The sequence below is a fragment of the Protopterus annectens genome, chromosome 16.part0, assembly GCF_019279795.1.
Source record: "Protopterus annectens isolate FY-2018-M chromosome 16.part0, PAN1.0, whole genome shotgun sequence".
NCBI lineage: Eukaryota > Metazoa > Chordata > Ceratodontiformes > Protopteridae > Protopterus > Protopterus annectens.
In genome coordinates, this window is record NC_056750.1 from 344,325,104 (window position 1) to 344,338,270 (window position 13,167).

A 13,167-nucleotide genomic window follows, 5' to 3' on the forward strand; every position below is an offset into this window, starting at 1 on the left:
TGTGTAGGTGAGATTATAATCTGCTAATTTTGTAAATTTTGTATATATATATTTTGGTGCAGGTATGTTGGCAGTGTTTGGTTTTGGGCCTTATCTTTTCAGGGTCTTCTGACATCTGGGGCAAGAAAAGACTGAGGATATGACGTCGGTCATGCGCATTAGTACCCTGACGTACTGACATCAGACTAATGCGCCCTGACCGACGTCAGCCATATACTTTGGTATTCGGGCCGACTGGACAGCGGACTACCCAATAGTTAGGACTGCAGCAATGTGGATCCTCGAACATCTACATTTATGGTAGGTACAAAACTGTACTTTTTGTAACCTATGCCACAGAGTTCACATATGACGATTGCCACAGCCAAGGCTACATGTACAGATGGCAAACCTTGCTTACCTGTCTTTTTGCTGCTGTAGTTCCCCTGCTGTTTTGGCTGCTTTCATGTTTAAGCATCATACATTCATGCTGCATCTATTCTTCAAAGTTAACCTCATCAGTAATTTGCAGGGGTGCACCTTCATGTTTTGTTTGTGTCTTTATCAGCCTCGGCAACATCCCGCCTGGGGCCATTTGTTTCCTTTGTTGAGCAGGGTGTGCAGAATCACGGGTTTGAGCAGACCCAGACTGATTGTCTAACAACCTGGGGGAAGGGGTGGCCCACTTTGCTCCCTTCCCACCCCCAATTCCTCAGCTACCCTATAGATCCACTCATTTAATCCCACTGCTCTCCTCCTAATTTTCAGTGACATCACAAACCTGTTTAATGACACAGCAACATATCAGAACAGTTTCCAATCATTTACCTACCCTTAATCATCCATCATAACACTGTTAATGTTCTCTTCCCCAATAGAGCATCTAACACAGTACTCCTAGCCTTGTGTTCCCAGTCAGTCACTCAGTGACTGCTTAGTAAATATCCACCCTTTCTTCCCTTTATACTGCTGCCGTCAGTAATGCCCTTTCCTTTTTTCCCTTTAAATCCTTCTTTCACACTTTGATTCCCATCAGTTTACATTCATCCCTCTTTTCCTCAAACTTTCTCCAATCAACGAACATGTAGAACATTTCACCCCTCCCACTTTATCTTAGAATGGTTTACCCTAGTCAGCACCACTTCTTTGTTGCCTTCTTTTACCTTTCTAACCTCACTGCAAAACCCTTCTGCCGTGGCCACAACATTTACCACCTAATCACTTTTTTACTTCCCAACTTCTCTCACACAGACAATACTTTCACCCACACGTAGCTCCCTTAATTTCCACAAACAGTCATGCACTTATTCATATTCCTTCCTTTCATTCCACAGATCACCTACAACTTACACATCAACTAAGTCAAACTTTTGACATGCACTCATTCTGTCAAACAGCAAATCAAGCTACCAAAATATTTATATTAAGTTATTTCCTATCCTACTAATCCTTCCCCTTCAGAGTATTTTGAACAAAACTCTAAACCAGAGACACTTTTCTGTTACCTTATCAGTACCCAAAGTGTTGCAAACAAAACAGACCAAATCAATGCAATTATTAGTTTACACAACTTAGACTTCATTGCAATTACTGAGACTTGGCTGAAACAATATAACCCCTTTCTGCATCACCTTCTTCCTGAGAACAAATAATTACTTGATTCTAGACGTGGCAACACTAAAGAGTGTAGTACCCTTCTCTAATATAAATCACATATAGATTCATAGGTATATATTAAGCTACCAACCACTAAAGCCTTTATAAGCATAGCCAAACATTCCAATTGTATCCCACACATTTATGTCCCTTAGAGTTTCTTTAAAGGGGTATATGTAAACTAGAGAAGCTAGGCAAAATATGAAACTACATCATATTAGTCAAGCCTCACCCACCTCAAAATCTCCACCAAACTATCTCCTAACAGAAATTTTCTTGCCCATTGTGGCGCACCACTGGACCAGTAATCAAGGAGCCTCAATCCTCACCACTGGCACCAGTGGGGGATGTACACTGAGAGGATGACAAGGTGCACACCCAGTATTTCCAGATGCAGCTCTCTGCATCAAGTCCAATTTCCCCTTAAGAGCACACAGAGACCACAGTCAGTCTGGGGCTGGCTTCTTCCTCTTTCTCTAATCCCCCCAGTAAGACTCCCCACTGACATAGCTATACAGTTGAGATCTCAGCTGAGTGGCCAAGCCAAGACCTCCAGCACCCTCTGTCCAACCAGTGCTTCGTGTCCCTGCGCAAATAGTTGACATACACATTCTTTGAGGTTTGATTTACGCACACACACACACACACACACACACACACACACACACACTTGGGAAAGGCTGGCAAAGGTTTACTAGCTATGCCCCCTTTTGCCCAGACTATAAGGTAGTTATCAATGCCACCAGGCAGCTCCTTATCAGCTACTTTAAGGCCCTTAAAAAGGGTGTCCATTCTTACTGTGTAATGTTACTATTAATACAAATGGTAGTTTGACCAAGAGCAAGGTGATTAGGAGTGGACTACACAGTGTCACCAAATAAATATGCAAGTACTTTGAAAACTTAAATATCTGTAGACCGATCAGCCACAACGAAAGGTTTAAATATATTTAATAGTAAATAATAAAAGAACAAGAAAATACTACATAGATATTTACAGTGACAGAGTTCAAAACCACAGGAAATATTTAAAACAACATTGAAGGACAGTCTCAAATAAATAAATAAAAATATCTAAACTAAGTTTCACTATATTCCTGACTATATCTAAAATAATTAGTATACCCTAAAAACTTACTTTTAGAGCAAGGCAGATGTGGTGAGTGGTTCTTACTGTTGTTGCTGTCTGGTTCAAGACAGAAAACATAATGCCCTGTCTCACTCAGAGAGTTCTCAAATTAATACCTCAAATATTGCTACTGGGATAGCATGCAGAACAGCATAATTTCTTGTCATCTGACTTTATCCCATGTGAAACCCCCACTGCTGGAATCTTGGCAGTATTTATCATCTACCTGTGAAAATACATAGACCTCAGATCTTTGGCAGATTCTGGAAGTCATAAAACAATTGCACTCCTTCATAGTTTCAGAGGTAATAATTAGTTCACTCTGAAGACAATACAGAAATGTTGTCAGAACAGACTCTGTGTCTGTAGCTCCAATGAAAACTGAAATATACCATCTTTTATGGTGTAGCCATAAAGTAATTTAATTTATTTTTCTGAAGTTAACCTCCTGTATTCTAGTTTCCAGTGTTAAAATACATACAAACAGTTACAGTAGTACATGTACATTTCTGTTCTCTTCCAGTAGAGTACATTGTGGTTATATTTTAAGCAGAAGTACTTTATAAAATACCTTTTTAACACACATGTCTGTACAAACCAGTTTGATATACACATGACATACAGTTCTAATACATTTGTAACACAAGTCATTTCAGTATTCACCAGTGACATAGAATTATTTACAAAATTCCAGCTAGCTGGGCTGGCAGTATCTCCCTTCATCACACCCATCACTATTATTAACCAACTAGCTGTCTTATACCTCCTCCTTCCCTCCTCTGTAAAGAAATTTGGATATGTTATTCAGGCAGGTTTACACAACACAAACAAAAGGAACAGTATAATAACAGTAGGAGACTTCAAACTTAATGTGCTTAAACACGTTAATTTACAAGTAACTAACTTCCTCAGAGAACAACTACTTGTAGTAGTAGTCAAAAATCTCACAAGACTTGACCTTACAATCTCAAACCACTCCTGCATTGATCTTATCATCTCCAGTTATTCAAACTCTTATCTCCAGCATTGTAAAGAACTCACTTTCATTAAGTGACCACTACCTTATACGCTTTCCATTACTCTCTAGACTCACCAATACTAAACCAAAAAACTGGTTATTTCATGAATTAAAATCCCTCCTCAACTCAGGGATGAATCCTGGCATATTTGGAAGTCCACTCCTTCCCCAGAAAATAGGGAATGGTACAGTAACCTAAGGAACCTAGCCAAAAAAATATTTATTTTATTTTATTTGTTACTAGGGTAGTGCACTAATCAATATTAACCAATTTCAGAGTCAGCCCAGATGAAATGCAAAACATTTCACAAACAAAAAATAGAGAAATGTAAGCAATAAAAGGGTAGTTCAAACTAATTACATAGAAATAAAACTGTGTATATATTGTAGTGAACAAGCACAGTGAAATGCACAATCAAGAAGAGTGTAAAGTGCAATATTTACATTAGTTTGTAAAGCAGGTCAATTTTCAGTGAATCTTGAGAGAGGAGAAGAAGCTCGGAAAGGACATAGGTTAGTTGATATGTTCTGTGTTAAAGCAGGAGCATTTGGCTTGGATGAAGACACAACATGAGAAGACTCAAAAACTAATTCATGGTACAGGCTCACCCTCTCTTAGATACAGCCCAAGAAAAAATTGGAAACAAGTCAATAACCTCACTAGATGCAACTTACCCCACTCAATCCATACTATTTTCTCTTCCCTATCAGCAGATGATACCAGAAAACACTTCTGTAACCTCCCCAGCCATGCTAGTTACCCCACCTGCACTTCCTGAATATCTTCATTTATTCCATCCAATTCTTATCCAAAGATATTATACCACTATTACAAGAAATACAACTGGCTAGATGGCCAGGTATTGAGAGACTTCATTCTTCTTTCATTTATCACTGTTGAGACTACATGGAATAGAGGGATGAAATTAGCAAGACAAGGAGAGTAGTATTGCTGAAACTGAGTTCATCCTCAAGTCTTGGTGAGTACTTCCATGTGGTTGACCCTGTTTTGACAAAAATCGCACCAAGAGGACACTGATATGTAGACTATATTTAATATGCAATGGAGAATGATAGGTAAAACAACAAAAAGCTAGATTGCCAGGATAAAAAAGTGTACAAAGCCGGTACCAGGATTGGAAAAAAGGTAGTACAGAATCATCAGGACATGCAAACATTCCTACCACAGGGTTAGGCCAGGCTAAGGGAGAGGATGCCACATTGTGGTAGAAGAAAGAAGTAGTCCATGAAAAACATAAAAACTTACAGGCCAAAAAAAGAGGCACAGAGACAACAAAGTGGACTGTTGAGAAAATTGACAGAAATTAGAGGAAAGAAAAATATTTGCCCAAGAAAAAGGGTCAAAAGCTACATATAAAAATTTACATTCTTTAACAGAACAGATCGACAAAAAATGTTATATAGACAAAAATAAAATTGGGATGCCACGAAAAAGAATCAAAAGAGGAAGTAAGAGTAAAGAAAAATGCTGGAGCATTTTGAAAGCTAAAAGAAACATGAACATAGGAAAGAAAAGGAAACCTGATATGGTGCCATGTATATATGCAATGGAGGAAGCTAAATTAATCAATACAAAAAACGCAGCTCCAAAGATATTTGAAGAGAAATATAGACAAAGGCATCTGGACATGGAAAATTTCACACTACCAAAAAAAAAAAGATCACAAATGGGGAATGTAATAAACATGATTAGTAAGGCACAAGTTAAACAAACAGAAGTTGACGTTACAGATTATCTGCAGAGTGAAGGATTTAGTGTGGTGACTCCAACACAGGCAATGTCACAGACTGATGGAACAATGGGTCCCCAGATTAATGAGCAGTAGGTGGTGTTGGAGGCATTCAAAAAGATTTTCCACATGGTGATGCTCTGGAACGTTCTCTAGGAGACTGGTACAAAAGTTCAGTTGAAGTGAAAAAGCAAGGGAAGGAGCAGCAAAGAATGACAACGTTGACGCAGCTAATGTTACAGAGTGATAAGCTAATGGGTTCCCATATGACGGAGCAAAAGAAGAAAATGATCTAAGGGAAGACCTGCTTGATTTAATAGAGATGGATAAAACATGTTAAGATAGATGAAGGAAAAAGTTTACTAAGTTTAAATATGACCCAAACTATTACAAGATTGGTAAAACAGATGAACACAGTAATCAGGGCTATTAAGAGAAATTCACATGATATAATATAAATAAATAGGATATATTAATGTGCAGGTAAACTAATAATGGATAAAGTGTTACCACAAAAATATAGAATAACAAAGGAAATGAAGAGAACAAGTAGAATGCCACCATGGAAGCACTGAATAGAGTGAACTATAAAAGCAGTTAAAGTAAGAAGTATCACCATTAGAAGAATATAGTAAAGGAAAACATAATCAAAATATTTCGCAAGCTAGATGTTGTAAAAGCAATACATAGTACCAAAACAGACCAAGATTTATCATTCAGTATTGCAAAAAATAAACTAAAAATTTCAGCACAGGCTGAAAAACCTAGAAGCTATGTAGATAAATGTAAAGCAAAAGTATAAAATATGCACTTGACTGATGACCTAAAATGTTTTATAGAGATTTATTTTACTATCCTTGTACAATTTACATTTAAAGCTTCTTACCTATGGTATTACTCTCTCATTGTATTAAAAAATATACAGTATGTCTGTCATATGTATGTTACCATGTGAAGATTTTGTATGTTAGTATGTCGAAATTTTATATCTAATGCTTGTTATGTATTTTTACTATGTGGAGCTTTTCTCCCCAGACCTCCTCTGAAAATAGGCACCCACCCGGTCGGACTTTCCTGGTAATTAAATGTAAAATAAATAAAATAAAAATAAATAAATGGGAACAAAGTAACAGGAATAGAAACATTACCAAAAAAAAGAATTAGGCACATTTCGGAGAAGTATTTATGAAGATTCTGTTGAACATAACAAAGATGCTAAATGGACAGAAGAATTAAAAGAAACAGTGTGGAGTTCTTATGTAGAGGATATGACATTGGATTAAGCAACTGCCAGATAAATTAAGACAAATTTAAGGAAAGCTCCTAAATGAAAAAAAAATCCAGGCCCAGACACAGTACCTAACTTCTGGCTAAACGTATTAATATCTTTAGACAAAGATATATCCCTAAGTAAGAATTACTTGTATATGCATCCTGAACAGTCATCATCTTGGTTAACAACAGGAAAAATGATATTTCCTGTGATGTCCCTCCTCTGGCCCAGTAATCAAGGAGCCTCAATCCTCACCACTGACACCAGTGAGGGATGTTCACTTGGAACAAAAATAGATGCACACAGTATTTTCAGATGCAGCTCTCTGCACCAAGCACAATTTCCCTTAAGAGCACATTCAGTCCTGAGGCTGGGGTTTCACCTCCTGGCCCCAAATAATGCTCCACCTTTTTCTCTGCAGAAATCAATGCTATATGTCCCTGTTCCAAGTAGTGGACATACACACTCTTTAAGATTTGATTTTCACATACACATCTGGGAAAGGCTTGCACAGCTTTACCAGCTATGCCCCCTCTGCCCAGACTATAAGGTAGTTTCACTGCCACCAGCCAGATACTTTACGGCTCTTACCAGGGTACCCAATTACTCTTAGTAAAATTAAACTTTCAGGATCATGAAGCCGACAGTGCCCCCAAATAAATGCAGTTGTCTGAAACATGAAACTATTTTCCTGAAAGACCAGCCAAAATGAAAGGTCTAGATATATTTAATAATAAATAATCAAATAGAAAACATGAAAATACTGAATATCTATTTACAGGAAACACAAGAATTTCACTTCACAGAAAATATAAAAACAACACAGATGGAAAGATTCAGACATATACAGAAAACCGATATTTAACTAGTCTCCCTATATTTTCCTAACTGAATGAAGAATTACTGTTACCTACTTACTTGCTAGAGCAAGGCAAGATGAAATGGGTGAGTGGTCTTGTTGTCAGGTCCAAGACAAAGTGCTGAGTGTCCTCTCACATCTCTCACTAATATCTAAAATAATTTCAGTGCTGGCTATAGAATAGCATCACATCTGGCCACCTGATTATATGGTTCCCACGCTACCCCCCTGCCTAAGACCTGAACCAGAATCTAGTACAGATGTGTCACAGTACACATCTAGAGCTTTGCTAAAGCATCTGGAGACTGTAAAACAATTCCAATGCTTTCATCCTTCTTGTAGAGACTAACCAGCCATTCTGTGGCACCCCAAGGTCGCAATTAGTTCACCACTAAGTACAATAACAGCAGGATCCCAGACCAGACATTGTGTCTCTGGCTGCATTCAGACCTGTGAGATAAAATCTTTATAGCCTAAACTAAGTCTATTCTTCTTAAGGTAAGCTAGGCTGAGCTTAACACCTTACCTTCCAGTATCATCTGTTAACATATATACATTTCCTCAGTTACAACAGTATAGTCTGATGCAAATGTATATTTCTTTTCTGTCCAGCAAGACCCACTGTTGATACATTTTTAACACAAGCTTCTGCCCAAATCAGTTTGATATACAACTGACATAAAATTCTTTACAAAGTTCCAGCTAACTATGCTGGCATATGTTACACATTCACTGCCCTACCCCCTCTAGCATAGCTGTCACTACTTCACATTGTCACACTCCCCTTTAAATGTGAAAATGCAAGCCATCCTAAGAACTATAGACCATTGACTTGCCTTCCAAAATATACAAATTATATACTGGAATTGATGCAGACAGAGTTTATAGTAATTTAGAAAAAAACAGTTATGGCAATAGAGCAGAATGGTAACAAAAGATAGTCATGAGAAGCAAGGGGTCATTTGTTGCTAAATAAGACCATAACAGAGAGTTGTAAAAGGAGAAGAATCTAAGTAAGGCATGGATGGATTACAAAAACACATTCATGGATAAAGGAGTGCTTGCATATATGTAAGATACACCCTGCATTAATCAATCACTTTACAATGACCATGAAGCACTGGCAAACCACTTTGCAGATATACCATGACAATGGGCAAATTATTGTCCAAGGGATAACAATTCAAAGGGGGATATTCCAGGGTGTTTCTTTGTTATCACTGCTGTCTTGTTCTTGTTTGTCTTAGTAATGTTAACTTTTTTTTACATTGAGGAATGACATATGTCCAAATAAATGGTATTTATGTTTTAGATGTTAATGAATGGTTGTGGTGAGGTACCCTGAAGGATCCTTTTTATCTGCTTTATGATGTTTTCAGCACTTGGTTGATATATAGAAAATTGATTCTTCGTGAAGGCAGTAGATAATGGCAACATTTGTAAAAATCTAACACGGTGGCAAAGTTCATGGGTTAAAGAATCATATGCAATTCCCTGAACTGAATACTGCGTATTTAAGAGTGGGTAGACGGGAGAAAGAGAAAGAATGTGATATATCAGCAGAAACTGTGTAGAAGGGTAAAACAGTCCAGAAATATGCCTAAAGGTTTTTCAGGGAAAATCATGTGATAAGAAATGGAAAGAGGAATAATAGCAAATGGTAAGACAGGAATTAATGGAATGTGAAGCCCCATAATAGAATTACAGAGAAAGATAAAAAAAATCTGAGATTTGTAGATACACCTTCTTACTGTTTTTCCTTTTCTCCTATGTCTTCAGGAGGCTGTAGCACAGAGTTTTCAGAAAGAGTTTGAGCGTTTTAGTGAACCAGAGAGTTATTTTGTCCAGTTACCTCAGCAACTGAGTCTGAAGCGGGACCAGCTGGTGAGATGCCTTACAGCTGTAGGAATGAAGCCCATTGTGCCTGAAGGTGGCTATTTCTTGATTGCAGACATCTCTGGAGTCAGTGAGTATTGTCCTGATTTAATACATACATGTTTTTTATTATTAATGTTACATACTGCACTTCTGCCTATATTAGAGGACAAGTAATTTAGAAGATTAATGAATGATAAATGAATGATTGTTGCATACTGTTATACTGTGATTTGTTAAGAGCCAGCTAAATTAATTGGTTTCAGTACATCTTCATCATATTGATCACTGCTGCTGTAGCCCAAGCTATATGTGTTATATCCTGCACAGACTATAACAGCCATCCAACTTCCAAAGCTTCAGGGTATCTCCTACGTACCCAAGCTATTAGCTCAAACTGAGCTGACTAAAAGACAGGTTTGGGTGTCAAGCCCTTCAGAGCTTTTCTGCCGCTAAAGAGATCATTCCTCTGTAGGCTTTCGAAGATTGACAGTCCGCTTGTCCTGTTCCGTTGCTGGGCAGATAATTTTTCTTTGGAGAAAAGCATTGCACATATTATCTTTAATGTTTAAACTTACTTTCCTGTTCAGGAAAGTGCATTTTAAGCTAGGAATATTTGTTTTTATTGACTGTCACATGATTTTACTCAGTTTAAAAGTTAGTTTAAACATTCTAAAACTGTTTTCTCTGTGGAGAAACAGTGTTTAAATTTCTTATTCTGGCTAGCAAAGTGTATTACAGTGCTTCTTCTGTGTTTTTACAAGGAAAAGTTACTTTTTTCTACGTTTTAAATTTTACTGGCTAGGCTGCTTAATTTCCCTGGGAAAGAAGCAATATTTTCTGATTGACCATAGAAAAAACTACTGGTTCCACAGTTGATCCATTTTCTAGCCACAAAAAGAAACATTTATTTGCCACCGCAGCAGGTTAGCCAAGTCCAGGAGGGTAACTCTGCCTTGGCCAAAACTGGTTCCTCAGACCACTCTTCCTTTTCTCTGGATCCCTCCAGTTAATACAGAAATTACAGACTGGGGATTAGCCACGTCTTCTATGGCTGTCGGTGCCCCCTCAATGGGGAAAAGAGAGCCAGTCTTGTTGGTTTTGAAAGAAAGAGCAGGTAAGGTGGCCTCTGCTTAACCAGTATGTCTATTTTATGTTATTTTGCTACTGTGCCACATATATCTACAGTTTACTGAGGTGTTTTTATCAGTTATAAATTATTTTTTTTTTTTTTTGCAATTTGCTGTACCACCCATATCTACAACCTTTGAAATACTGTCAATATTTGTGAAGTATGTTTTTATTTTATCTGGAGCTTTTCTCCCTGGCTTCAGCTGCAAAGGGGCTTTCTGTTGTCCAGCTGGACATTCTCCAGTAAAGAAAAGCAACAAGTAAATACATAAAGAAAATAAATGTTGTGCCCCACCCAGGGGAAGCTGCTAATGTAATTAATAATCCTATTTCCCCAACTTTCCTGTCAAAAAGAAACAAAAAAACTTAACATGTATCTTCTGCTGCACCAGTTTCACTGGACAGGAGTAATTTATTAAGTCTGGCCCAGGGTCTTGTGCAGGCTATTGACCCTTCTTATCTGACAATTTCTGGTAAAAGAAAAAAAGGAGTCCTCTTTTCCTGAAGAGATTAAAAAAACTGAATCTGGAGAGGAATATGACGGAACAGATTCAGAGGAGACCACGTTATTTCCTTGTCAACAATTTTCTTTTTATGAGACTGTTTCCAGAATGTGTCAATGTTTTCAGTGGGAGAAGACTGAGGTTTCACAGTCCCTCAGATACTACTTTGAAATGTAACAAATGGAATTTCCGGGACCTCCGCACATCACCCCAGTGTTGCCAGCAACAGAGGGTGCATTTGTCACAGCCTGTGGTTTTCCTAAAACAGCAGATAGAATGCATAAAGTTCCTCAGTCTTTCAAATTTTTATACAGTCATCTCAGACCTGACCCAGTAACTATAGCTTTAGTTAGTCCATCTGCTGCCAACCATTTTAATTCTAATCCTACCCCTTCTGACAAGGACTGTAAAACAACTCATTAAGTTTGGGGAAACATATATGCTTAAGCAACTTTTTAAGTTTTAACATTTTGAACTGTCAGAATTTTATATTAAAGTTTATTCTGACTAATTGGGAAGTGTGAGGAATATTTTTTATTTGCAGTTCCTTTGAGAAAAATCTGATTTATGTTGTTTAATTTCTGCAGTTTCTCAGGTCACTACTCATTGTTCAAAGTGTGTATATAGCTCTATGGATACTACATCTAGAGCTCTTGTTGAGGTGATTTGCCTGTCTGCATTCTAAGAACCTCTCAGAAGATGTTAAAAAGATATTTTAAATTTTCCTTTAGATAGAGATTTAGTTCTTGGAGCGTCTACTACATAGTTTATGAAACTGTGATGAGAGAGCTTCCAAGATGGCTACACACTGATCAGCAGCTTAATTTTAGCTCTCCCTATGTGAGAAAAGAAACTGAGAGATAAGGACTAGTAATTCTACCAATTTTAGCAACATTTGGATCTGGAGTAAGGACTTCATTTGTCAGCAACCTGTGGGTCTTGGATCCGATATCGGATCCGAGCCAGCAACTTGTTACATAGCTAATGGATCCGAGCTCCTAGCTCCTCCCCTCACCCATAATCCCCATGCCAACCCTCCATGACCTCAGATCTAGTTTGCCGCGCTTGTGAGTAGCTGGATTTTTCAGAGCTCTTAGCGACTGTTTAAGATAAGTGTTTGTTTTTTGCTTCTTTCTCTGGATTTAGCCTTAACAGTGTGTAAGTGTCAGGTTCTCTTATAATTGTATCCTTTATATAGTTTTTCCCTCCCTTCGCTGGCCGTTAGTGAGTGTGTGTGTGTTAGAGTTTTGGGGCCTGTGTGTTTGTGTAGAACTTTTCTTTTCCAGTAAGAATGGCTGAGGCCCCAAAAGCCATTTTTTTCAAAATGTACCGAGTGTGGCCATAAGCTCTCCCCGGCTGATGGCCACACTCGGTGCGTTCGGTGCCTTGGGGTTGAACACCTTACCTCAGGCTGTACCATTTGTGCAGCGTTCAACCCCAGGGCACTGAAAGAGTGGAGGTCGAAGCTGGTCCTGGCAGGAATTTTGCTCCCGGACTCGGCTTCGGCCCCCGCTCCTCCTGTGGCGCTTCCACAGCCTGTGGTAGTTGCCACTCTTGCCCCCCTTCCCCCGGCCAGGACTCAAACTCCCTCTAAAGCGCCGGAGGACAGGGAGGCCAGGCGGGAGAAATGGAAGGAGAAGCACCGCAAGCGGCGGGCCGAGGCCTCCGCTTCGGCCCCGCCAGCTAAGCGGGCTTCTCCCTCCATGGCCTCTAGGCCTCCTCCTCCTCGGCTCCGATCTCCTAGTTTCTCCCTGGGACCCGAGGAGGAGGAGGCCCAATCTCCGTCGAGGTCATCGAGGCGGCATTCTAGGCCTGCCTCGGTGGCCTCGTCGAGATCGACCTATAGCTTGTCAGACGCAGACTTGGACCGGATGATGCGAAGGTTCATCCAGGCCCAGCTGCAGATGGGAGTGCTCTTGCCTCCCCCCCCCTTTGGGGGGGAGCTCGACGCCCGTTTTTGCTCCGATTGCTCCTTCTCCGACCGCTTCCTGGGT

General features: G+C 39.1%; 1 protein-coding gene across 7 annotated transcripts in view; it reads left to right on the forward strand.

Annotated features, from left to right (window-relative positions):
* KYAT1 (kynurenine aminotransferase 1) overlaps positions 1–13,167 on the forward strand; it is a 1,131,910-nt gene that overhangs the window by 1,019,843 nt on the left and 98,900 nt on the right. For all 7 annotated transcript variants that reach the window (XM_044058797.1, XM_044058798.1, XM_044058802.1 and 4 more), the window contains one exon: positions 9,444–9,630. In XM_044058797.1, coding sequence (XP_043914732.1) covers positions 9,444–9,630 — 187 coding nt within the window. The remainder of the gene's footprint in view (positions 1–9,443; positions 9,631–13,167) is intronic.